We start from the raw sequence: 27,092 nt of genomic DNA on the forward strand, positions 1-27,092 counted from the left end.
GCCTTCTCGGGGCGTTGTGCGAGCGCTCTCACACGAGCAGCCGGGCTCCGAAACTTTCACTGCACATCTGCGCATCCCTGCCTGCGCTCGGCAGCGAGCCAAGCGCCGAATTCCTGCGAGCCCGTGCAGCTCCCACACGTCCACAGCGCCGCGACCCAGCGGGAGCCGGCTCGCCGTGAATCAGAGCGGAGCCCCGAGCGCTGGATGAGGCTGCGACGGCAGCGGCGATGTGAATGGCTCTGCGGGCTGGCCACAGGGGCCGAGGACAGGGGTGCCACAGCAGCCTGGACAGCCTCGGGCAGCGGCGAGCCCGCGGCGAGCAGCGCTGCGGCTCCCAGGTGAGACAGAGAGCGGGGCGGCCCCGCACGGCCCCGCGGCGGGCACGGCAGGGATGCGGCGGGGTGAGGTGCGATGGGATGCGATGGGATGGGATGGATAAGGTGGGATGGGATGTCTGTGCGGCACGGAGCGCTCGCAAGCACGGCGTGGTTTGGTGGGGAAGGCGAAAATCGCATCGGCGAAAGGCAGGCTTGGCCGCACGCACATCTGGAAGGTGTTGGTGGGGCAGCTGTGGATAAGCTTGGAGCTTGGAAAACATCTTTAGGGAGAGCAGCTTAATCTCAGGGAAATGCAAGTGTTCTTAGGCTTTTTATCCAGGTATATGGGAACTTAGTTTTATTTGCATTCTACAGCAGTTGCACCTATATGAAAATTCTTTCCTGGCTTTGTTCTGAATATTGAGGCTTTCTTATTTCCTTTTTTCCCTGCCCTGTGATAATTCTAGTCTAGATAAAAACTCCTTTCTTTCTTTACTAATAAATAGGAATTCTGCTAAATCAAAGCATGACTGACCCAAGGCAGGATCCTTTTAGCTGCAGACAGAGCAGTGCTTCACCAGAGACCAGTGTATCCTCTGGGATGTCCACTTGGAAAAGCTCACGACCTCCCTGCTGCCTGTGTGTAGTGACAGGATGGAGCTGACAATGTTTATTGATTTATAGCTGGTGATAACACTGTTTTAGCTGAGACACTGCTCACAGATAAAAACAGGGACCCCAGGCAGGGAGACAGAAGGAATTTGTGTGCTGAGAACAAAAAGTGTTTGTGCTTCAGTTCTTTCTTCGATTTAAGTTCTCCTTATAAAGCTCAAGAAGTTTTAGAAAAACACCAAAAGTGAGTGTGCTTGTCAGGCTGGTTTTCCAAGTTGTCACAACTTGGAAGTTGCATTGTGGCTGTTAGACAGATAATTTATGGATGTTTTCATGCATTAGAGTATCACAATAAAGTTTTTGGGGCGCTTTTTTTTGCTAAGCCAAACTAAAATGTGACAATCATCTGCAGTAAGATAGAGAGGGAGCTGACTTGTCTGTACATTCCTGCTTGTGGCACTTCTGAGCTGGTTTAGATATTGTGGAAAATAGGCTTTTAAAATCCCCCTGCCAACTGCCATTTCAGGCAGTTTTGTCTGAAATTCAGAGGGTTACAACATTTTCTGCACTTCCCCAAGAGATTGCAGGGATAGAAAGAAGGGATTTGAACGATGAATCAAATCTATTGGAGAGTTCTCAAGTATGATAAGAAGGACTCGGCCTTAGAATGTATTAATAATCACAGATATGAATCATTTTCAAACAAATCTCAGCGAGGTCTGGAGAGGAGCCCCCTGACACATCTGTGCAGACCCAGTGATTTCACAGCTTGATCAATCCCAGCCACTCACCCTGGAGGGATCTGGCCCTCCCAACAAGGTGGCAAAGAAAGTAACTGTGGCTGTATTTCCTCACCCTCGTAGCTCAGCAGTGCTCCTTTTCCCCACCAAAGTCTGAAATGATATTTTTAGATGGCTTCATTTAAGTTCAGTGGGAGCTACAATGAGCACAAGCATCAATTTAACCCATATGGTAAATAAACAATTACTTCATAGGATAACTGAGCAGCCTATGAAATAACCACAGGATGGTAATTTAAAAACTAGTTTAGCAAAAGGCCTAAAATATGCATTCAGATTAGCATTTTCAAGTGTAAAATGTCTTTATTTAATGGGATGTCTAGAACAAGGGTCAAATAGAACACATTAAAAACTAGATTGTTTCTATCAATAGAATAAAGGCCATAAATTCCCCTACTGCTCCATGGCTTTGGCCACATAAATGTTCCTTTAAGCACAGATTCTATTAATTGGTTTTCTATTTCCTTAAAAAATGCTTTTAGGACTAACAGAATACTGAATACGTAATAATTAGCATTACTGACTTAAATTAAAGGCACGTGGAAAAATACTAGTAATTTTAAGAAGTTGACAGAAATCTTTGATTTTTTTTTAATCTACATTTTGCAAACAAACTGCTGATAAGGAAAAAAAAAAAAAAAGATAAAGGGTTACTAAAACCCATGGTTTCATTCCAAAAGATTCAGTGCTGTAACAGCAACAGTGAGTGCTGGATTGGTGGGGTTAGAAATGTTTGTCAATCCCAAATGTGGGGCCAATAAAAGCTGGGGAAACTCAACCCCTTCCAGCCCAGCTACAGCAACGCTGACCTCTGCCGGCAGCTGCTCGGGCACAGGATTTGTTACACCGAAATATTCATTAAATCTCATTCTATTCCCTGAGAAAGGGGCAACACCTCTTCTCACTGAATTTATCTTGTGGAAAGAAAGGAAGAAAGAAACTTGTCCCAAGGCAGCGGGGATGGAGAAGGGGCTGGAGCACCAGGAGGGGCTGAGGGAGCTGGGAAGGGGCTCAGCCCGGAGAAAAGGAGGCTCAGGGGGAATTTCTGGCTCTGCACAGCTCCTGACAGGAGGGGACAGCCGGGGGTCGGGCTCTGCTCCAGGGAACAGGAACAGCACAAGAATTGGCCCCAGGTTGTGCCAGGGGAGGATCAGGTTGGATATTATGGAAAACTTCTGCCCTGAAAGGGTTGCCAGATGTTGGGACAGGCTGCTGAGGGCAGTGCTGGAGTCACCAAACACCCAGAGTGTTCAGAAATGCCCAGGTGTGGCACTCGGGACGCGGCTCAGTGGTGAGCTGGAGGCGTAAATGTGTGGATTCAATCTTCTTAGAGGTCTTCTCCAGCCTTAAAGATTCCAGGATCCTGTGGGAGCAAAAGGCCACGCACCAACGCTCCTACAACTGCATTCCTGCCCTGGCCAGAAGGAAATTCTCCCTGTGCTGGCTCTGACCTGGGCAGGGTCACAGAGGCCAAAGCATTTGAGAACATTTCTCCATCCAAAGGTCAGGGACAGATGTCCTGTGGGATGTGTTGTGGCTTTTTCTCTCCCCACAATGCCCTTTGTGCAGCCCCACAGAATTCATTAAATATTTGTGTGTGTGTGTGGATGTGAATTTATTCACAAAAATTATGTGGTCAAGCAAAGCAAGCTCATTTTTGCTGTTGCCAAGAGATCACAGTATCAATCACTGTGAGTTATGTGCACACTTGTCTGCCCAGGGCCACTAACACTAAAGGAATTTGGGGGAAAGAAGATCTCAGACCCTCAATATAAACCCCTCCCATCCCCAAATCCTGGATACTGCTGACAGTTCTGGTCACTGGTCACAAGGACAAAAGTATAAAGTAAAACAAGAAAAGGTGCAGGATGATGAAAGCCTGGAACATTTTCTGTATTTAGAGAAACTACAGAGATTATGATTTCTAAGTCTGGAAAAGAGATGGCTGAGCAGGGGTGTGAGGGAGATATTTATAGTCACAGTTGTCCTTAAGATGTAGAGAGGAAATGGCTGTTGTCAAAAATCGAGGGGCAGGAAATAAAACTGCCAGGTGGCAAAGTCAAGGCAAACAAAACAAGGTGTTCCTGTCTCTGGGCCTGAGGGAGCTCTGGGATTCCTCCCCATGGATATTGCAGGTCACAGGGGTCAGGGAGCAGGCAGGCACACTGGGAGCAAAGCTGCTGCCTGTGGCTCCATCAGTCTGTGCTTCCAGAACCTCCTCTGGGTGCGAGAGCAGCCCAAGGAGATGCTCCCCACGTGTCCCCCGCTCCCCAGGGGCTGCAGGAGGCAGAATTCCTGACCTGCTGCTCTAGTTCCTTCTCCTTGGTGCTTCTGCTGTCAAACACTCCACCCACCCCACCCCAAAAAAGGTGACAGTGTAATATTTACTGTGGGTTGCCAGTTCATTGGTGAAAAATGGCAGAAGGTAAAATAGCATCCCTCATTTTGGTGTTTGCTCAAGGATTAGGCATAGGCCAGTGTTCATGGATGTACCAGCACAGAAAGACATCAGAGATGACATTTACAGCTCCTCAGGCAAATCAGTGTCTGAGACAGTGGAGAAGGGACAGTGTGAGTCCTGGGGCATCTTGTGAAATTCACTGAAATGGGGAAATACCATTTTATCTCATCTCAGTGTGGTCTTTATATGAAGCTGGCATCTTATTTGAAAATTTTTACTGAACTCAGCTCTTTTCTAACAGCTTCCACTAAAAATATTATGCACAAATATATTTCAATTAAAAAGTAGCAGGGCAATGCCTCATTAATTACACTGAAAATAACCTTTCACTCTGAGAACTGCGTCACCCTGAGAAATGCAGCAGAGGATGGCACTGCCAGCAGTGAATCCTGGATGCCAAGAGCCTGAGCGCCTTGGCAGAGAGCTGGGGAGTCACCAAGGACATCCAGAGCTGGCTCCAGCAGCCCAGAGTCAGAACAGCTCCTGGGAGAGACACTGAGATCACACCGGGGCTGGACAGCAGGAGAAAATCAGCAAAGTGCTGCTCAGTACTTGGAGCCTGCACACAGCTGAAAGTTGCCCAGTGCAAGGAGAAATCAGGTCCTAAATACACCAAGGAGGCTCTGCCATAATATCTGCATTCAATGACTGCAGCAGGTAGTTTGAAATAACATTTGATGATTTTTCTGCCATCTTTTGAACTGCCCCAGGCCACTGCTCACTGAATGAAACACCTCTGACTTTTCCTTATCTTGGAGGCAGCTGTTTATCACCTTTCTCCCTTATTCCCCCAGGCTCCTGCATTTCCAACAATGCTTTGAGATTCTATGGCACAGTGCTTGACACCATCAGATGACCCAAATCAGGATGTAGCAGTCACACACTGTCTGTGGCTGGGATCTGTTTTATCACATAAAATCCCAGGATGGTTTGGGTGAGAAGGGAACTCATCCCATCCCACCCCTGCCATGGCAGCAACACCTTCCACTGTCCCAGGCTGCTCCAAGCCCTGCCCAACCTGGCCTTGGACACTTCAGGGATCCAGAAGCAGCCACAGCTGCTCTGGGCACCCTGTGCCAGGGCCTGCCCACCCTCCCAGGGAGGAATTTGTCCCCAGTATCCATCTAACCCTGCCCTCTCTCAGTGTAAAGCCATTCCTCCTTGTCCTCCTCTCTCATGGACATGACTCCCAGTGGCATCTCCTGGAGGAAACAGAGGTGGTGACAATGCACCAAGGGAATTGGTGACAATGCACCAAGGGAGGTGGTGACAATGTACCAAGGGAGGTGGTGACAATGCACCAAGGGAATTGGTGACAATGCACCAAGGGAATTGGTGACAATGCACAAGGTGAGGAGCTCCCTGGCCGGGACTTTCCAACCAATGCCTGTCACAATCCCCCCTCAGAACAGAAATCAAACCTGCACTGACCAGACCACTTGAGGTAGTTCAAGACTTCTTTTGTTCAGGGGTTTTCTAAAACTGAACATCAACACAGACCATGAACTGGTTCCAAAAAGTCTTTCCCTCATTTATCTTTCTGGCTCCAAAATCCAATTTCCTGTCCCCATGGTGTCCATAACAACGTGCCAATAAAAGTTCAGATTCTGCTCCCACTGACTTGCTAGGAGTCAAAATCCTAACTGGGATTCAAGCACAACAGACAGACAAAAAACAACCAGAAGGTAAAACCAGTTATTTGGTTTTTGGGGTTTTTTTGGGCCTTGGTTGACGTATTATTGACAAAATCATAGAATCATGGAATCATTAAGGTTGGGAAAGACCTCCAAGGTCAGCAGGTCCAACCTTTGACAAACACCACGATGCCCACGAAACCATAATGACCATTTATGTTATGCAAACATGAAGCTCCTCCAAGAATAAAATCAAAGGAATGAATTAAATGAATGACTAATGGATAAAATGAATCTGGTTTGTAACTCAGGGATGGTCATTTCTTTTGAAGTGCCCTATTTGTGAGAAATGTTGCTGCCTTAAAGAGGATGCAGTGAAAATTGCCTTCATTAACTTGTTAACTGCCCAGTAAATTTACACAGATTACACTGATCCTGACAGTTCTGACCTCCAATGAGTAAATTAGCCCAGTGTAAATACAGCTGGGAAGCAGATTATGTGTTTGATAACTTTCTATTTGCCAAGTATGGCTTTGCAAGGTGAAAAACTACTATTTTGATTTTTTCCAGTTCTTAATCAATTTGTATTTCCCCTTCTTGTATAAGAAGAAAGCTGACACAGATTTTTTACTGGTCTGGTTCACTGCTTCACTTGGACTGTTTTAATTTGTTCCTGACACAACTATATGTGATCCAGGCCCTTTTTAAAAAGTAAAATAGTTCTTCAGAAAATTTTGTGATGGGGATTTGCCAGGCACCTCATTGCTACGTAATACTTTGATTATGATACATTTAAGAGCTCTGGCTCACAGAATATATGTTTTTCTATTTTGAAACATAGCTTTTATTCTTTTTCTTTGACGACTATGTGCTGGATGAGTCAGGTATGAGAAAAGACCTGTGCTCGTTCACAAAGAGCTTTGCCCTGTGGTGGATGACACAGCCTGCATTTTCCCAATGCATCATTTCCTGCCCATTATTCCATGAGCCTTTTGGGATACTCTCTGCCCCAAAAGGGGTTTGAGGTGGTTGCATTCCCAGAGCCATACAATCTGTTCATGTGAATAATTGAGATTTTGCTCACCTTGCTCTTAGAATCTTCTGTTTGCCCCTGCCAGACACAACGAGCCCTTCACCTGATCATTCTCCTGGACTGAGAGGACACTAAGGGTTCTCTCTAAAAAGGAATAAGTTGATTATTCTTGTTTCTGCTCAGTGTTAGCAATTTTCTCCATTTCCCTCAGCAAAACGGAGGGAAATCAGTAACTGATGACAGTAAGTGCACTTCTTACCTGGGAGGAGAAAGTACATGAAGTGTGTCAGGAAAAACAAATCAGCACAGAATAAGCCACTGAAGTGAGGTGTGGGTTTATTTTCCATGTCAAAAGTCTTTTCCATCCCTTCCCTCATTACTGGGGAGCAGCCTGGGGCAGTGGAAGGTGTCCCTGCTCGTGGCAGGGCTGGAATGGGATGAGCTTTAAGGTCCCTTCCAGCCCAAACCATCCTGGAATTCCATGATTGGTGTTGTCAGTGCTCTGAATGTTCAACATCCACGTTTTCATTCTGCCTGGATCCAAACACTCCCTGCCCCAGTCCCTCCTGCCAAACCTTCCTCTCATCATTTTCTCAGGCACAAGCTGTAAAGAGGAGAGTGCAAAGGGTCACTGCTCAGCCTCACATTCCAGGACACTTTATCTATGCCAAAAGTGTGAGTTTCTGGTTTTGGCAAAGCATCCAGAATCCAAAGCATCAGAGGGAGTTTGATCCATGAGCTCTCCCTGGGTGCACGTTCCTGGTGCTGGGCAGGGCTCTTCTAGAGACCATTTCTTTTCTCTGTGTGTTCTGAGAGAGAAAAGTGTGTGGCCCTTTCCTTCTCATTTCTTCCTTCCTCTTTGAAAGCAAAGAAATTAGAAAACCATTTAATGACCTGCAGGATGTCTCCCCTTTGTTCAGGAGTCCAAATTTTAAAAAGAATTCAAGTAATTTGAATTCAGTCTTCAGCACTTGCTTGTGCCATCACTTGAAAGCAAAAGGAAATGCTTTCTCTGAAAATAACACATCTCCACTGACACAGGAAAACTGATGTGAGGTTTAAAGTTTAGATTTAAAGTTCATCTCTCTGCCTTTGAATTTTCAAAAGCTCATTTCCAAGTGACATGTATTTAAACTCTGGCATTGTGCACAGAAATGAAGCGCACACCTAATCAGCAAAACTCCCCTCTGGTTTTCATTTTAAGCAGGCAAAAAATGATCTTGTAAGGCTTAGACCTTGATTATTGCTTTGAACCTGATACTAATGCAAAGAAATCCCAGAGAAAACTTGAAAGATGCAAAATTCAGTCACAATAGGCTTCTTTTTAAAAATGGTTCAGTTAGAAATCTGCTAGACATATGTTATTTTAAACAATAGAATAAAAAGCCATTTTTTTGTGTTAGACAATGTAGAATTGTCATGCATTCATCATCTGATGAAAATTGTAGCAAAAATAGGCAAATACAAGAGAAAAAGTTATTCCTATTGCCACAATTATGTCAATAATCTGTGGAGTCCCACTTTTCAACAGCATTTAATATTTTCATACTACAAATCACATCTGGCTACAAATGTCATCTTCTGTCTCCTCCCACTCCATCCTCATCCATATTCTTTTCCTTCCAGTTTGCAATAAAACTGCTTTTTTGCAACCACAATGATTCTTCCTGACAACTGATTCACCACACAAAAGCATTAACAAATAACACTGTAATAAATACAAGGTGCACAGCAAATATCCAGACAAGGAAAATGCTTGATTACATATGGGGTTAAGTGTTACAATGACAGCTAATCTCAAATATATCAGGTTCTTTGTGCTAATTAATATTGGCACAACCCCCATGGAAATTCAGATTTGGGAGTTCTCTGGATGTGTTTTGTGGAGCTAGAGAAGGTGTGAAGCTTGTGGCACCTGTGTTCATGTCCTGCTGCACAAAAGAGTGATGGATTTTTAAGTGAAATCCAAACCAGAATCACGATTATGTGGGGAAAAAGATCATGGAATTTATTACAGAATCATTAAGGTTGGAAAAGACCTCCAAGATCATCAGGCCCAACCTTTGCTTGAACACCACCACACCCATTAAATCATCCTGCAGCCCCTGTTGTGACCAGTGCCCCACAGCAAAGGCCAAACCCACACCCCAGGGCTGGGGGGTCCCAGCAGGACCTTCCCAGAGGTCCCAGAAGTTGGAGGAGCACTTCACAAACTCTGGACTCAGCATTCCCAGACTCCTGGTGAATCCCAAACACTGGCCTGGACAGAAAGGTTGAAAGGTTTAGGTGGAGTATTGGGAAGGAATTCTGCCCTGTGAGGGTGGGGAGGGGCTGGAATGGATTTCCCAGAGCAGCTGTGGCTGCTCCTGCATCCCTGGCAGTGCCCAGGGCCGGGCTGGATGGGGTTTGGAGCAGCCTGGGATGGTGGGAGGTGTCAGGGCTGGAGCTGGATGAGCTTTAGGATCCCTTCCAACCAAAGCAGGATTCCACATTGATCCTTTACCTAATGCTGGGCCCCACCTGAGGTCCTGCCAGCTGCTCTGCACACCCGGCCAGGTGAGGAAATGTCCAATCCAGCTGCAGGGTTTGCAGCCAGATGTGGTGACTGCAGTCCTGCTGTGACTGCAGAAGGCTGGCTCACCCTGAGTGCTGCTGCCCTGGGTCACAGGAGGACTGTGGCTCATTAACTGTGACATCAAATTCAGCTGTTAATTGTGCTTGGAATTTCTGATATTACAATGGGATGGGATAGTTACGCATGACAAATATCAAATATTCATCAAAGCATGCAGTTGATAAAATTGTGCAACCATGGGCGTGCAGGGAAAATGATGATTCATTTACAGATGTGCTGCTGATCTTTCATCACTGCACACAACCTGGGGCACATCAGGAGCCAGACAAATGCTTAAACTCCACCGTTATTTTCCACTGGACAAACTCTTGTAAAAAGTCTGACATTTCAGCTCCTCTTTGAAACAGTTTCTGCTGGATGTAAGAAATAAAACCCATAGAAATATCCTTTTGGGATTAATTCTCTAAACATAATGAGTAAAGAGCCTACTGGCTTTACTCTAAAATACTGCAAATTTTGGTGCTAATACTAATAGCTGCAAGAAGTTGGTATTATTTATGTTTCTAGAACCTTCTAAAAAGTTGTTTTAACTCCTGGAGGCTGCAAATTTTCTGTCTCAGAGACAAGGCAGCACTGCAGCATCATTCAGAAGGAAGAAATGTGTCTTGTTCCAGTCTGTTAATCTGTACATTGCACTGGAACCTGCTCTAAGCCTAGGGAATGGAAATAAAAGGGAGCACTGGTGAAAATCTTCAAATTACTGCAAAGAAAAGGTTTTCAGGAAGCAATTAACTGTCTGACTGGGAATATCCCTGCTTTTTATTTGATGTCAAACTCATGGGTGGTATTTTGAAACATTTGATTGAGCTCAGTCAATTAGCCTTGATTATGGTTTGGCTTTTCCCTCGGAATAGGCTGATCCATAGGGAATGCCACTCATACCAGCACTGAGGCAGAGCAGGATGACTCAGCTGATTAATCAGCTTTCTTTTCTCCTATTAAGAAGCAAGACTTTGGCTTCCCCAGCTGCTGGAGTGATCACTATCGAGCTGGTGTTGTAACTCACACAGCTTTGCTCACCCCTGACTCACATTCTGGGAGAAGCAAAGTCACCTGCACCCCTGACTGTTGGAGTCCTGCATGAAAAAAAACCAAAATCCAGCACCTGACCTGTCAGAGAATCATGGAATTACAGATCCCAGACTGGTGTGGGCTGGAAGGGACCTTCAAGCTCCTCTCATTCCACCCCTGCCACGGGCAGGGACACTTTTCACTGGACCAGGCTGCTCCAAGCCCTGCCACACCTCTGGCACTGAGGGACACACACAGCAGTGCTGCACCCAGGGATTTCTGTTCACCATAAAGTCCCTGTTTTCAGGGGAAATGTTCCCATTCCTGTTGCTTTCTGATTGAGATTTATCCCTAATTTGGAATCAACCATAATTCCCATGTTTATGAGCTTTGACAATTCCTTCCAGACAAGCAGGTACTGAATCCTCACCTGTATTTTGCCAAATAAATCTAATAATTTCCTTAGAAACACAGCACAGAATCTGCAGATGAGCAATTTTTTCCAATCCAAAAATTAGATTAATTTATTAAATAAGTTAATGGAAGAAAAAAACACAGGCTACTTGTAAAAATCATAAGTAAGCACAGAGCTTTTTTCTCTTTCTTTAATAGGTAAATGGCACAAAACACAGCCAGGGTACAGTCACAGTGTGTAATCATGGTCATGAAATGCCTACAATGTAAATGGACTTAATGACAAAATTAAACAAATCTCAATTAAAGGCACAATTATTCCAGACAGGCAAAACCCATCACTCTCCCAGCTTCCCACTAAGTAGATCTCCAAGCATGGAAAGGTTGCCAGCTATGGGGAACAGTTTAGAAAGTTGATGACAGTACAAATGGGATTGACTGGAGACTGTAATCCTGGCTCTGTAAGCATTGCCAGAGGCCTGACATGAAGGAACAAGTACTATTTCAAGCAGACTGCAAAGCCAAGGCGAAGATTAACATCTGTCAGAATCAGCTACAGATGAGATTCTTATTGATCCTTGAATGTCACAAGAATTTAGAAGGGCTCAAAAGAACTTTAAAGAGAATAATCAAGTATCTGTGGATTTGGTTTGTAAATCTGAAGTACCTTTCCCACATTTCAGATATTTTTTTCACACAGCTGTGTTGATGTAGCTCAGTGCTACAAGGCAGAAGAGCAATTTCTTCCAACTTAGTCAGTGTCAAGCTTAGTCTTGCAGGAAAAGCAGTGGCAGGGAGCAGTTCTGGTGCTGTTACCAACCTCCAAGACAGCTTTTTGTGTTTGGACTGTGTTGCTGTGGATTTCGTTTCTGCCTCATCCGTATCTATCCCCACTAACAAGATTAAGGCTTTGCTCACATTCTTCTAATTAAAATGCTGTAATTCTGAGAAGAGATTCCACATCTTCTTTTAGCAGGGTAATCAGTACATCTGTGAGTTCAAGTTACTATTTTTCAACATCAAAGCTTGCACAAAGATAGCTCTCTTCCATGCAGGCCACGACTTTTTATCCACCCTGGTTTGAATAACAGGCTCCATTTTGTACTGGGATCAACATCATCTCCTAAAAGGAAAGGCTGGGAGAGCTGGGAATGCTCAGCCTGGAAAAGAGAAGGTTCCAGGGAAACCTGAGAGCCCCTTCCAGTGCCTAAAGGGGCTCTGAGAGAGACTTTGGATAGCCTGGAGTGCCAGGACAAGGGGAATGGCTTCCCACTGCCAGAGGGCAGGGCTGGATGGGATTTTGGGCAGGAATTGTTCCCTGGAAGGGTGGACAGGCCCTGGCACAGGGTGCCCAGAGCAGCTGGGGCTGCCCCTGGATCCCTGGCAGTGTCCAAGGCCAGGCTGGATGGGACTTGGAGCAGCCTGGGACAGTGGGAGGTGTCCCTGCCAGCCAAAGGCTCCCAACATCTTGTCCTGTCAGGAGCACACGTGCATCTTTCTACAGCACTTTTTCCTTATTAAACTGAAAGAAGCTTGATCTGAGTGGAGCATCCAGGGAAGGGAATGGAGCTGGGGAAGGGTCTGGAGCACCAGGAGGGGCTGAGGGAGCTGGGAAGGGGCTCAGCCTGGAGAAAAGGAGGCTCTGGGGGAATTTGTGGCTCTGCACAGCTCCTGACAGGAGGGGACAGCCGGGGGGATCGGGCTGTGCCCCCAGGGAACAGGAGGAGAGGGAAGAGCCTCAGGCTGCACCAGGGGAAGATTGGATATTAGTGAAAATTTCTTCACTGAAGGCATTGCCACTGGCTGCCCAGGGCACTGGTGGAGTGGAATACTTGGAAATGTTCAAAAAACATGTAGATGTGGTGCTTGGAGACATGGTTTAGTGGTGGACATGGCAGTTCTGTGTTAATGATCTTACAGGTTTTTCCCAGCCTTAATGATCCTGTGAACTTCAAGCTGTATTTCACTTACCAGGTGCAGCCTTGACATTTTATTTACAAAGTTTTTAGTTCTGTAGCTTCTCCTTGCTATATGAAGGTACCACTCCACAGCTTTCAGAAGCCCCTCCTGCCCTCACTCCTTCCCCCTGTTTTCTCTAAGGTTGTGACACAACACCAAGAGACAGTTTTGTTTAATCAGCTTCTGCAAGGCTTTTGGTGAATGTAGGTTGAGGAAACTCATTACAGCAGTTTAGTCCTCCCAGTCCAAGAGTTCCCATATTCAATCCACTGATTGTTCTCACTGTGGAAATGGGGGAAAAAAAAAAAAAAAAGGTTCATATCTTTTGTTATAAAAGGTAGTAAGGAAAATAACATGCTGGTAAACAGAGGAATAGTAATCTTCTAATCCTGGCTTACTTTTATAGGAATTCCCTAATTTCCATGTCCACATAACAGGGAAGTCAGTGAGCCCCACAGAAAGATGAAGCATGAGTAGTTCAGAGATGTCCAGTGCTATCAGTGGTAGCACTGTGCTGCAATTCAGGGATTCAGGGCTGTTCAGACACAGAGCAGGGCCAAAGAGAGTTCTAGAAAATGTGGCAGAAACACTCAAGGGCACGGTTTAAAGGAAAAAGAGGCATCTTTCCCATTATCATTTGTACTGAAGCAAAAATGCTTTCAACCACCAGATGATGCCAGAAAATGTAAGACCCTTCAAATCCTCCTCACACAAGTGAGCTGCCAAACACAGATTTATAAGAGCTGCTGAGACTGCCAGGTCAGTCCAACTCCCTGTTTCCTGTTCTTAAGCAAAGGTTGCTGAACTTCATTTAAACTTCTCTGCTCTCTGTTCTCTGCTTGAAGGATTCCCACAGCACAGGACAGGATCTGATCTTCCTTTACAGATACTCTTCTGTTGAGCTGTCTTTTTGCACAGAGGGTCTGTGTGGCCAGGAGAGCTGAATAAATGTTCAGAGACATTTATTCCAGAGACAGCTGCAGGCTCCCAGCAAGGGAGCATCACTCACTTCTGCATCATTCACTTCTCTGTGTGTTACACCCTTCAAGCTTTGTGTGAGGTGAGGATATTCCAGAGGTTCAAGATCCAGACAAACAAACCCCTTCCCACACTGAAATGTCACCTTAAATTTCATTTCACCTTAAATGGCTGAGCAGGGAATAAAAACCCTCCTATCTTAAAACATCCACAGCAGCTGCCTCCCCTCAGACTCTGACATAATACAAAGATGGAAAACTCCTACTCCCCACTGCTGGCTGGGTCTGTGCCCAGCAGCCCACAAGGTCCAGCTGAAATATGGCCCCAGTTCAAACTGTCTCTGCTCTCTGGGAGCATGAGCAGATTTGTTGTGCAGCAGCTGCCTGACACACTCGGGATGCTGAGAGTGCTGAAGTTTGGGCTGTGCTTCTCTGGCCTCAGGTTTGGCGTTGGGGTGGCAGCTGAAGGAGAGTGAGATTCTCAGAGCATAGGAATGAAGTAACACCTAAATCAATCTCTGTGCTAGCTCAGTGCAAGGAAACACTACTTGGATTAGTTTCTCTGAATATGTATGTTGTTGCTGATGTACAGAACCCATCCCATTTTGTTACCACCCCTCTTTAGAGTTGCCAGGAGTTGTCTGGCATTGTGAGTTAATGCAGCAATGAGTTAAAACAATCACACAGCAAGGAGTAAATACCTTCCACAGCAGATGAAAGCCAAGATGCTGAAGAGGTCCCAGGTGTGCTGCAGAGAAGACTGTGTGGGACAGCAGCTCTGAGGCAGCTGGACTCAATGTGTGACAGGGGAAGGCAGGAGCCTTGCAGATAAAGGAGGCAGAAAGCACGTGGAGCAGCACTTGGAGCTGGAGAGGAAACAAAACAGAGGATGTCAACACATAGGCATGACCAGGGGCAGGAGTGAGAGAGAGCCAGAGAACAGATTTTTAGGGATGGCTGTCTCAGTCTCCTGCTGCTTTTTAATCCATCCACTCCATAAGGAAAGGTGCAGAAAAGGGTTTTGGTAAAGAGAGGAGCTGGTACTCACATGGATTACAAACACTGGCAAAACCACTCTTGTTTTTCTACCACTTGAGGCATGCAGACACTAAAATACAATGAACAAATAAGGACAATGAGGCAAATAAAAGCATGTGAAGAAAAAGGATCAGTTTCCCAAACATCCTGAACACTTGTGCTTTGCAGTGGTTTACTCTGCTGCCAAGTAATCAAGATGATCTCTAGGCTGAGCTCAGAAAAACATACAGGGGGAAAATGTAGGTATGGAGCATTTTGCATGGTGTCAACACACTTCCACAGAAAGCAGGCTTTAATCCTCAGTAAGTGCTGAGCACACACATACAAAATATGAAAGCCCAGGGGTAAAAATTCCAGCAGCAGCAGCACAATTTACAAACCAGCCCTGTCTCTTCATGGAAAATGATGCAGCATCGTTGTCTGCAGTGCAGGAGCTGCAAGGTGAAAACCCCCTTTGCTGGTTTCCTTCTTCTCATGGTGCTCAGACGAGCCACGGCATTAGAAGGAATATCTGAATATTTAGAAGGAATATCTGAATATTTAGAAGGAATATCTGAATATTTAGAAGGAATATCTGAAAGCTCTAAGCAATTGTAAAAACCTCATGTTTTTCTTGGTAAACGACCCTGGTTGACAGGAGACTCCTATTTCTCCTGCAAGAACTACTTGTGCTTGCAGAGAACATTACAAGATGACACTGCAATCTGATAACTCAGTGTTTCTGTGGTTGGCTTTGTTTTATTTGGTGGTGTTTCCAGATTTCTTGTGGAAATCTCTACCCTGTTTCTTGGGAGGTTTTTACCCTCTCATTTCAAAACTACACCACATCTAAGAGGTTCCTGCTGTGCAGGGAAAAGAAAACCCTTTTTTCCACCTCTTTGGTGAATAAATTTTTAAGCCACCAGCAAGTAGCAAAAAAACTTCAAAGCTGAAAGGTTTTTTTTTGCACCCAACTAAAGTATTTGCTTAACTTACATTTAACACTAAGACTGTTACTTTTTATATTTTTATTATTATAATATATTACTATATCACTATTTATCTACATCTGCTCAGTTTAAAACCCACTGTATTTCACACCTTTGTAGCTGAGTGCTTAGGAGTTCTAAAAAAATTGTTTTGAACTCCATTTCAAATGGGAAAGGCAGGTGGAGTACAAGGGTTTGAGCTTTACCCCATCTTTACAATCTGCAGAAAAAACTCAGGCTTTGAAATGAGCAGATGGATAAATATCTGCCCAAATCTTGGAGGTCACCTCATGTACCGCAGGACACAAAGCTTATGTTCAGTTGTCCAGAAAATATGGAAATATACTTCTTAAATGTGCAGGATATGTCAAAAAATACAGAAATCAAACAGCTAATGAGCAACAGCCCAATGATTGAGGAGTTTTGTACACACAATTCACCTTGGGGTATGCTGTTTAAGCAAAAGTATTAACATTTTTCTATAGTTCAAAGTATTATGCCTGTGCCTTGTGGGTCATAATAAGAGCAAAGAATGGGTGTGACTGCTCTGGGGTCAAAACTCATTTCCAGCTGCGATAAAAATAAGGAATTTGAATTTCTAAAGGTGTCATTTTAGAGGTTTTTGTCATAATTTTCCTATTGTAATGTAAAGTAAATCATAAGAAAGGGCAATCATTATTCAACCCCTAAGAAGGCAATTGAATTCTGTAGGTCTCATGAAAGTAAAATGAAAAAGAATATCCTAGAAATTAAAAAAAGAAAAAACCAAACAACAAAAGGAGGTGGGCAGAGGGGAAGAGGAACGCTGCTACTGCTTGGCAGGAATCCTCTGTTATTCTTTGGGTTCTTCACATGCTACAGAAGTAAATTCTACTGACCATAAGTGAGTGGGGAGGATCATTTTATTAAGTGTTTGTAAAACCACTCGACATTTCTGGATGGAAAAATCCTACACAAGCAAAGCAATATTCCATTCCAGTATTGACTGTTTCTTCCCTATCTCAGCACTCTGAGTGAACACAATAGCACCTCCATGTCATAAGATTTAATTTTGTAGATTTTTGTCTATATCCTTAAGGGTTTTTTAATAGAAAAAAAATCCAGCACATCAGTTTGAATTGCTCCAGCTACAGAATTTTTATCAGGTGCAGCCAGGCCCTCAGTTCAGCAGAACAGAGATTTTAAAGTTCTCCCAACTCTATCCTTTGCTGCATCCTTCTGTACTCTGATTTGCAAAGCACAGACACCCTTCAGCTTCCCTTTGGAACTTCTCAAAATTCCTGCCCTATTGAAATATCATTGAGTCATTGAAAATAGTTATAAACACACTGGAAGATTTGTAGAAGATAAAATTCCTTCTGGATGTAAATAATTAATAGAAGAGGAAAGTCTGAAGAGTCACGGCCATAATTTATGGCTGCTCCTTGTCCTTACATAATGTTCCTTTCCAAATTCATGATCCAGAGAAACACTGAAGATGATGGAGTCTGCCTTTGGGAATGTGATCATGACATCCCAGCTCATTTTTGTTTTCTACCTCATTTTTGGAGGCACTACATTGAAGCCTTACACTACAACACGTGCAATTGCTAAAATTGCCTGTGTTCAAGTTTGTTAATGCAGTTGTAGAAAAGTGGAAAAGGAGAATATAAATGAAAATTATGAGCCTGAATAAAAATGAAACGCTAGCATTGCTGCTGGGATTCAGCTGGTTCTTATTAATCAGGGTTTGGAAAATAATCAGGTTTTATATTATCTTCTGAATAGCTGGAATAAGATCACTAGTTGGAAAGGTTTACTGGCCCTAAAGATATTGTATTTTTCTGCCTTAACTACTCTTGGCTGTAAGAGGGGATGTAACATCACAGTCTGACTGCCCTCATACTTTCTGTTCCCAGCTGAATTCCAGTTTGATTTTGGTAGTGTTGTGAAGTCTGCAATTCCAGTTCTTTCATTCCTGGTAATTTTGTATTGGAAACCTCGAGGCCAAATATAGCAAGCCAACTATTCCCAAATTTAAATTCATTTGGGAAGGGTGTAGAGAGGAGAAGGGCAAGCCATGCTCCAGCCTCAGGAAGGTCTTTAGAGTCGCTGTTTTAAGCAGCAATAGGGAATGAGTCCTGCTGTGTTGGGCAGGAGTTGTAGGGAGCAGCAATCCCATCCTGGCTGCAGCTGGGTAGGATGGAGGCATCCAACTTTATATGGATGGATTTGTCCCATTTATCCTGCAGTAGTTTTCCTGTCAGTTAGTGCCTGAGATCTTTAGTCACTCCTTGGTGCCTATGAATTAGGATATATGAAACCCTGGAGTCCTATAAAATATATATATCCAGCTCCAAGGCGACATGGAAAGTTCCAAAGCAATCATCACATGTCAATCATTGATTTTAGAATTTGCTTTCTGGATGATAATATAGGGATGATATACAACCCTGGTCTGCTCCTATAACTTACTCCTAGCCAGGATTTTTATTTCTAGCTCATTTAATTTACCAGCTTTATGCCATTGAGGTCATTGACTTCAGGAGAATCAGATTCACATGCTCCTCCAAAAGCTGTTTTCTGTCATTTATTTTCAGATTTGTCACTAGTTTTGTAAGTGACGTGTTTCCCTTCACTTTATTTGAAGAGATTTTTATTTTGACAAAATAAAGAGACAATTTCTTTATCTTTTATTTAATAACTGTCAGTTTGGTTTTGTTATCTGCAGGAGGATGAAGCTTTCTGCTCCGTCAGGGTGGCTCGGTGCATGTTTAACACTCACTAACAGCCAATCTGTCACAGCAAGGGCTGCATCCTGTCACAAGCCTTTACTGCTGTGGCCACCCTGACCTAAGATCATGGGGTTTTTCCCAAAGGAATCACATTTTACATGACTGTTGATGCCTCTGAATTCCCATGAGCATGTTCCACAGGCCAAAGTATCACGATGCCAAACACTGTGAAACAAATTTGAGAAGCAAAACAAAAGAGATTTTTATTTTGACAGAGACAATTTCTTTATCTTTTATTTAATAACTGTCAGTTTGGTTTTGTTATCTGCAGGAGGATGAAGCTTTCTGCTCCGTCAGGGTGGCTCGGTGCATGTTTAACACTCACTAACAGCCAATCTGTCACAGCAAGGGCTGCATCCTGTCACAAGCCTTTACTGCTGTGGCCACCCTGACCTAAGATCATGGGGTTTTTCCCAAAGGAATCACATTTTACATGACTGTTGATGCCTCTGAATTCCCATGAGCATGTTCCACAGGCCAAAGTATCACGATGCCAAACACTGTGAAACAAATTTGAGAAGCAAAACAAATTATTATATTCTTAGAAGTTTTGATTTTGTTTTACCACTCAGGAGTTTTAAAATGAGGCTTCTAAAGGTGAGGCTGTGCCTGTCCCATGTCACCAGACCTGTCACCTCCTGTCACAAACCTCCAGCTGTGGCTCCAGGCTGGATCTCTCCCAGCAGATGGCCTCACTCAGCACCAAATGCTCTGAGGGAGAGGGATGTCAATGAAGGTGATGGGAAAGACACTTCTTTTCCTCTCTTTGGACTTCTCTACAGAGACACCAGCAGGTGAAATATTGATGTACTGGTTCAGGATGAAAGAAGGGATAAAATTAGGCCCTTGCACATAAACCATTTACATTACTTATACCCCAATTAAACATTAAGAAGTGTTTTCCAAAGGCTTTGGATTTGGTGCATCCCCACCCTACAGAACCATAGCATGGTTTGGGCTGGAAGTGACCTCAAGGATCATTGACTGCACCCCCTGCCACGGGCAGGAATATTCCACTCTCCCAGGTCTCTCCAAGCCCATCCACCTGCCCTTCAGCACCTCCAGGCATGGGCTGAGACTCATGGAGCAATTCCCCCTTAAGCACCCCAAATTCCCAGGGGCTCAGTGGGCTGTGAACCATCCTGTTATTGCATTTACCTGGGCCCAGGCTGAGTCAGAGCTCTGGAGGCAGATGCTGGGTGCACATCCTGATGACGAGGAGGATCACGGTGACACGATGATGCTCCCTGCTGCAGGGCAGAATTTTTCTCAGTCTACTGCTCTCCCTAGAAATCCTCAATGGAACATTTCAGTGCTGGAGGCATTTGGAAAAAAAAAAAAAAAAAAAAAAAGGATGTGTATGAGACACAGGTAGCTTCCAGCTGGCTTTCCAGCACTCACAAACCTCTTATTTACAGGCTGAGTCACTGCAGATATAATGGAGGAATGAAATGTTGGGTCCATTAGAGATTCCCATTTTCTTGCTCATCAGCTAAGATCAAGGCAAAGCTGTGCCTCTGACACTGCTCTTAGTCATAATTGCTTCAGGATTCCCTTCAAGGCCTCCCAGGGCTCAGAAATCTTTTCCCCGAGCTGCTACTGCTAAATTTTAGTTCATGTAACTTATATACTGGTGAAAATGTTTCCATGAGAGATGTGCCAGAGGCACCTTCTCTTTACCAGCAACTTCAGCAGCAGCTGCCTTCCTCATTTCTCTCTCACTCCCAGAAGCAATGAGACAAAACTAATTCACTACTTGTTGCTTGTTTTGGTGACCTCCACGATCCCACTTGCTGCACTGACAGCCAAGCAGTTCTGTTTATTTTTTGCACATCCCTAAAACATGCCAACAACTTCAAGAATGACAGAAAACAACATTCCAAATTGTATCATGCCTTAGATCACAACATTCTATGCTTATGTTTATTGACTGTGTTTATTTTTATGTAGAAAATAATTTACTTGCTGTATTTGACTGAGACAAATAAGCATTAATTTATCTTTTCTCGCTGTAGGAGCTGCTTTAATGGCATCTGGTCAAGTGCAGTGAGAAGGCTGCACTGACTGCTGTTCTTATTGGAAGCAATTAATGTAGTAAATTTATTAAATTTTCATTCCTAATAACTTTCCAGGCAACATTCCCTGTTTGTCCATTTTTCCTTGGATTCTGTGGGTAACTTTAACAAAAGAGGAATTCCCTAAACATATTTTGTTTGGCAATTGTTGCACTTACAGGTTCTGCAAGCAAAGAGCTTTTCAAGACACAGAACCATTTGCTTTTTGATCTGATCCATTTCCCCACTCTCCAGAATTATGGAATGCTGGAATGCCAGAATAGTTTTAGTTGGAAGGGACCTTAAATCTCACCCAGTTTCATCCCTGCCATGGTAGGGACACCTTCCACTGTCCCAGGCTGCTCCAAGCCCTGTCCAACCTGGCCTTGGCACTCCCAGGGATCCAGGGGCAGCCATAGCTGCTCTGGGCACCCTGTGCCAAAACCAGTCTGGGACTCTTTAATTCTACTCTACATGTGCTGAGACTAAGAAACAAGCTTGAAGTGAGATTTTTTTACCCGCCAGGTCTGTCATCCTGTATACAGGTAAATCCTGAAGAAAGACTCACTTCAGCAGGATATTTTATGAATGTCTGGGAGTGGTAGAACAGAGGAATAGTATGTGGATGCTGAATAACACTGCATCATTTACTGGATTCCACCACAGCCAGGAATCCGGGAAAAAGACAGTAAAAGAACTTTTAAAAAAAGTCCTGCTGAAAATAAATGCTTTTGTGGTTAAAAACGAGCCAGTTGGAACTGAAACAGTGTTTTCTTAGGGTGGCAGAACAGTTGGAAAAGTTGTTGGATTATTTTTGGCAGTGGCCAGCACATTATAGCTCTATCATTACTGGTACTCAACTCTCCAGAGTTCACTGAAAGGGTTATTACTTCACTAGCACATTCCTGCAAAAACACAGCATACTCCATCTGTAGCATGGAGCTCTGGATCCTGGAACTCTGTGTGACCTTTCTGACACGCTGATGGGAGTGCAACCAGCTCAGCTCCCAAACACTGCAACACCCAGGGGCAGCCTGAGCAAGGCAGGGTGGCCAAACCACTGTGCACATAACAGGGTGACTCCTGCGCCCTGCACTGATGGAAACAGGCTGGGAGGGTTTCAGCTGGAGGTTTAAACATCAAGCAGCTTGTACCCGGGTGTTGTAAGAGCCAAACCCAGGGGCTGCCTTTGCTGGCAGCCAGTGCTCCCACTGACAGACTCTGTGCAGGTGGGAAGTGAGTCCAGTTCATGCTTTGGTTAGCAGCTTGTTCTCCTTAGCAAATGCACTTCAGCCTGATGCAGCAGGATTTTTGCAGTGCAGGAGTACCTTATCCAACCCCTATTTACCTTATCCAACCCCTACTTCCCTTATGAAATGGAGCAGATAAGCTATTGAATAATAAGATTAATAAAATAATATTTTTTATCCCTTTCAGTGGCATGAATTTACAATCAGAAAATGTGTTTTGCTGAAAAGGTGTCAGTGTCCTGGATTTAACTGGTGAAGAAAAGAATGGTTTTCCTTTAGCTGGGGTCTATATGATCATCCCCAATGTAGTGATTAAGACTGGAGTCATTGCTGCCCTTACAGCAGCAACACAACAAACACCTAAGTATTTTCTTTTATGGGCCTGTGAGTTTTGTATCTTCAGTTCTTCTCAAATATCAGCCACAATCAGATAATTATCTGCCAATAAATGGCAATCTGTGATTCTCCTCCTGAATTTAATTGTAACCAGATTTGCTTCCCAGAGTAGATTCTGGGGCTGTGAGCCCTGGTTTGTGCCTGGCTGCTGTGCAGTGCCATCAAGTATTGCTGCCCACTCCTGGGTCTGCTGAGCCTGGAAGGTGTCTGAGAGGAGTGGGAAGCAGTGGATCAATAACCACATCCTAGTAAAGGTGCTGAGTAAAGGCAGCCCTGTCTTACAAATGTGCTGCTCTGCAAAGTCTGGAACTGCTTCGGACAAGTTTGATGCTGTGACAGGGAAAAGGAACAGCTCAGAAAGCCAAGGGGGTTTGTCCCCGTGCTCCTGCTGCACGGGGGGGATGGCACTGAGAACACTGATTTTTTGGCACTGAGAACACTGATTTTTTGGCTGATTACTGACACAAACCCTTCTGCTCCAGTGACCCACGGCACACGCAGCTGGCAGGAGCAGCAGGGCCCCATGGCAAGGTGCAGCCCAGCCCGGCTCAGCTCTGGATGAAATAAGGACCTTGCTGGGGGAGCAGTTCTTCGTGCAGTGCACTCAGAGGTAAGCCAGCACTCGCTGCCACAGCCAAGGTGGGCAGTGTGAGTGTGGCCAGGCTCACACTGCAGCTGCTCCAGAGGAAGGGTTAATGACACTGGCCCAGCACAGAAGTGGGGCTAGCACAGGTGGTGCAATTTTGGCATCACAATGCCTGTGATAACATTTGTGCCCAGGGTTCCCATCACACACCCGTGGACCCCCAGCACTGGAACTGGCAGCTGCACATCCCCTGCAAGTCCAGGTGGCTGCACGAGGCATCCACTGTGAGCATCTCCAGAAAGCACCATCAGAGGCTCTAATAACTAATTATGGGACATAGTTTGGAGAGAGAATCATAGAATCCCAAAATGGCTTGGGTTGGAAGTGACCTTAAAGCTCATTCTGTTCCAAACCCCTGCTGGACACCCCAAACTCCCCAAAATATCCTGTAAAATACCTCTGTGTGCCAGTAAAAGAGTTCACAACCCTCACAGCCCAAGGCACACCTATTCTTTAATGTTAACTTCTCTTGCCTGTGTTGTCATCAAGTTGAGTTCACTTTTTTAATGTGTCACTTTCTATTCTCCACTAACTCACTGATAAAAAAATATTCAATTTTGAATTTTCAGAAAAGTTACCACGTATCCCAAATACATTCTGTCTGTGTTTGGGCCACACTCCACATAATGATTTAGTACAAGGAGAGGAAATACAAGGCAATTAAAGAAAAAAGGCAAGGTCTTTCTGCTTTTGTGTTAATGGCCTTAAATCAAAAATCTCAGCACGGGCAACACAAGAAGCCCAGAGAATGGAGGTAAATGTAGCTGCATTTTAGAGCAGCAAATCTTGTATAGCACAAAACCAGAACCAGCTCTTTGCTGACATTGCAGCATCTCTTTGCTATAGAAGGAAATAATAAAAAAGGGGTTTATGCATAAACACAATACACTGAGGCTGCTATTGGCATGGCTAAATTGTGCCTGGATTTTATTCTCCAAACCTTTTCCATTAACATTTCTGTCGGGAAAGCTGACTCTTGAGAGATGTAATGAACCATCTGACTTTAGTTTGGTTGTGGAACAAGGGGTTACTCTCTGGAGGGTGCACAGCCAAGCTCTGAGCTACACCCAGCTCTGTTTCCTTATACAGAGGATGACGAGTGCTCCAGCACGAGCAGCACGTGGGAAAGCAGCAACCCTCAGCCTTGCTTTAAACAAATTAAAGTGCCTTTGGAACAGTGAGGATTTGCTCTGTGACAAACTTATTTGACTCTCTTCGTCATCATTTTGTCCCCAAAGCCTCCAGCTCAACAAGGCCAACAGCACAGACAAGTGCTCACAGAGCTTTTGGCCTTTCTCTTCTTCCTCTCCTCCACACAGGCTCTGCTTCTCCTCCTGAGTCACTGCCTTCACTTGGTGTCTCCTGCTGGTTCCCTGAGTGTTTGCTCAGCCCTGCACAAACCTCGCTGTTTATGTCATTTCAGCTCCTGTCTGAGATAAGACACACCAGATCCTGTGGGACATCTTAGGGCTGTTCTGCATTTTCCACAGGATTATGCTCTGGCAGAGCACACTGGTCAAGTCCTTTAGTGCTGCTTGGGATTCTAATCTGAGGAGGCTCCACAGAGAGGGGGAACTGCAACCATAATTGACCCACACCCAGCAAAAACACAGAGAAATTCTGGGAAATCACAGTGGAACTGCAGAGCCTGATTCCTCTGGTACAAAACCCTGTTTGTCCAGTGGCTTTGGGGCTCCCTGCCTGCTGGCCAGCCACGGCAGAGCTCGGGGCCAGCTGAGACATGTCAGGAAAACAAGGCAAAGAGACGGGGAGGAGCCTTACTTGGGCTTTTCTGTTTATACCCTGTCTCTGCTTATTAAGTCTTTACAGAGGAAATACAATGTCTGCCCTTCACTGCAATTCCAGAGCATTTTTGAATGTCTCTCATTCCCAACATGTGGCTGAATTAGTCAGCACATGGTAGTTGCCCAACAAGGTATTGCTGCTGCTGCTCTTCCAGCATGAAATGGGTCTTAGCAAAGGTTTAGACATTTGGCTTGCACTTTTCCATGCCCAAACAGATGTGCCTGTCCTCTGGATTGAAGGAGGACCAGCACTGGCACTGCATCTGCTCTGCAGGGACTTTTGGGGAGTTCTTGCTCATGGCATTCTGAAAAAAAAACAGGTGTTTCCCTGTATTCCAGGGAAATTCCCAGTATTCTGGCCACAATGTCTGTAGCTGTGCTGTATCTAAGCAGAGGTAGTTTGGTATCCACAATGCTCCCATATTTGCCCCTGAATGTGGAAAAATCCCATCTGCCCTTGTGACACAGATACCTGAGCTCTTCGGGGAAGGAGCCTGGGTTTATCTGCCCTAACTCAGAGATGTGGTGTGTCCTGAAAGGGCAGCTGGGAGAGCTGGCAGCTGCTGGAGGCTGCTGAGCCAGCCAGCAGTGAGGCCTGGCCACGGGGCAGGTGAGTGTGGCTGCTGAGGGTGTGATAATGGCACAAGGTACTGGCGTGGTGGCCCCCACTGTAGCCCCAAGGACACCTCTGCAGACAAATTTAGGGAATGGACAGCTGTTCTAGCCAAGGGACTGCTTCTGCTTTCACTCCTGTGCAGCCAAGAGACCGGGCCTGGCCAAAAAGGTTGCTGCAAAACTCACTAGAGATCTGACTCCTGGGAACATGCTGTCACCATATGGTCTCCACATTAATAACACCAAACAAGTGCTTCATAAACAGTGCTCTAACGACAAATACCAGAGGAATTAATAATAATCTAGCTATTATTTTCTAATGTTCTCGCTTTATTAAGAACACTGATGCTGTCTGAATGAGCTCTTCCGGAAGAACAACATCTGGCACTCACATGATTACCTGATGAAATCCTTATGATCCCGGCTATCTGATAAATTCATGGCCAGAACAGCAGTGGTTTGTGCCCGCCTGGCCCACAGTAACAGTGCCCTTCTCTCTCATTCTAGGTCAGAATGTAATGCCCATGCTGTTCTACACTCTGCAGTAACAGAGCTCTTCTCTCTTGTTCTAGGTCAGGATGTAATGCCCATGCTGTTCTACACCCTGACTGCAGTAACAGAGCTCTTCTGTCTTGTTCTAGGTCAGAATGTAATGCCCATGCTGTTCTACACTCTGCAGTAACAGAGCTCTTCTCTCTTGTTCTAGGTCAGGATGTAATGCCCATGCTGTTCTACACCCTGACTGCAGTAACACTGCCCTTTTCTCTCATTCTAGGTCATATCATAATGCCCATGCTGTTCTACACTCTGCAGTAACAGTGCCTTTCTGTCTCGTTCTAGGTCATAACGTAATGCCCATGCTGTTCTACACTCTGACTGTAGCTTTTTTGATCGGCACACAGGCAGCTCCCAAGTCAGAGGACAATGCTCCACTGGAGTTTCCTGCAGAACACTCCCTGCTCAGTACCCGGAGCGACCGACACCACATTGCCCAGGAGGCTCCGCAGACATCCCACGGCCACGCCACGTGGAGCCTCGGCAGGAGAGAAGCTCTAAACATCACCGTGGACCCCAAAATCTTTCGGAAGCGGCGTTTCCGGTCTCCCCGGGTGCTGTTCAGCACGGAGCCCCCGCCGGTGGCCGGGCAGGGCCGGAATTTGGGATTTCTCAGCGGGGCGGGGGCTCTCAACAGGACTGCCAGGAGCAGGAGGAGCACGCACCCCGTGCTGCACCGCGGGGAGTTCTCGGTGTGCGACAGCGTCAGCATGTGGGTCGGGGACAAAACCACGGCCACCGACATCAAGGGCAAGGAGGTGACGGTGCTGGGCGAGGTCAACATCAACAACAACGTCTTTAAGCAGTACTTTTTCGAGACCAAGTGCAGGGACCCCAAGCCGGTGTCGGGCGGGTGCCGCGGCATCGACGCCAAGCACTGGAACTCGTACTGCACCACCACCCACACCTTCGTCAAGGCCCTGACCATGGAGGGCAAGCAGGCGGCCTGGAGGTTCATCCGCATCGACACCGCCTGCGTCTGCGTGCTCAGCAGGAAGGCGGCCAGGCCCTGAGCCCGCGCCCTCCGACCCCCCTACCTCAGCCTGTAAATTATTTTAAGTTATAAAGGACTGCATGGTATATTTATAGTTTATACAGTACAGAAAGAACCTCATTATTTATTAAACTCTTTTGGAAA

General features: G+C 45.2%; 1 protein-coding gene across 2 annotated transcripts; it reads left to right on the plus strand.

The window, feature by feature from the left end:
- On the plus strand, window positions 1–27,092 carry NGF (nerve growth factor). 2 transcript variants are annotated; one of them, XM_041460497.1, is made up of 3 exons: window positions 1–338; window positions 22,816–22,943; window positions 26,240–27,092. In XM_041460497.1, the coding sequence occupies exon 3, from the start codon at window positions 26,251–26,253 to the stop codon at window positions 26,965–26,967; it is 717 nt and encodes a 238-aa protein (XP_041316431.1). In that variant the 5' UTR covers window positions 1–338; window positions 22,816–22,943; window positions 26,240–26,250; the 3' UTR covers window positions 26,968–27,092. The 2 variants fall into 2 exon arrangements, with proteins under 2 accessions (XP_041316431.1, XP_041316432.1); XM_041460498.1 differs by lacking the exon at window positions 22,816–22,943.

Source organism: Pyrgilauda ruficollis, unplaced genomic scaffold, assembly GCF_017590135.1.
Source record: "Pyrgilauda ruficollis isolate IOZ18807 unplaced genomic scaffold, ASM1759013v1 scaffold144, whole genome shotgun sequence".
NCBI lineage: Eukaryota > Metazoa > Chordata > Aves > Passeriformes > Passeridae > Pyrgilauda > Pyrgilauda ruficollis.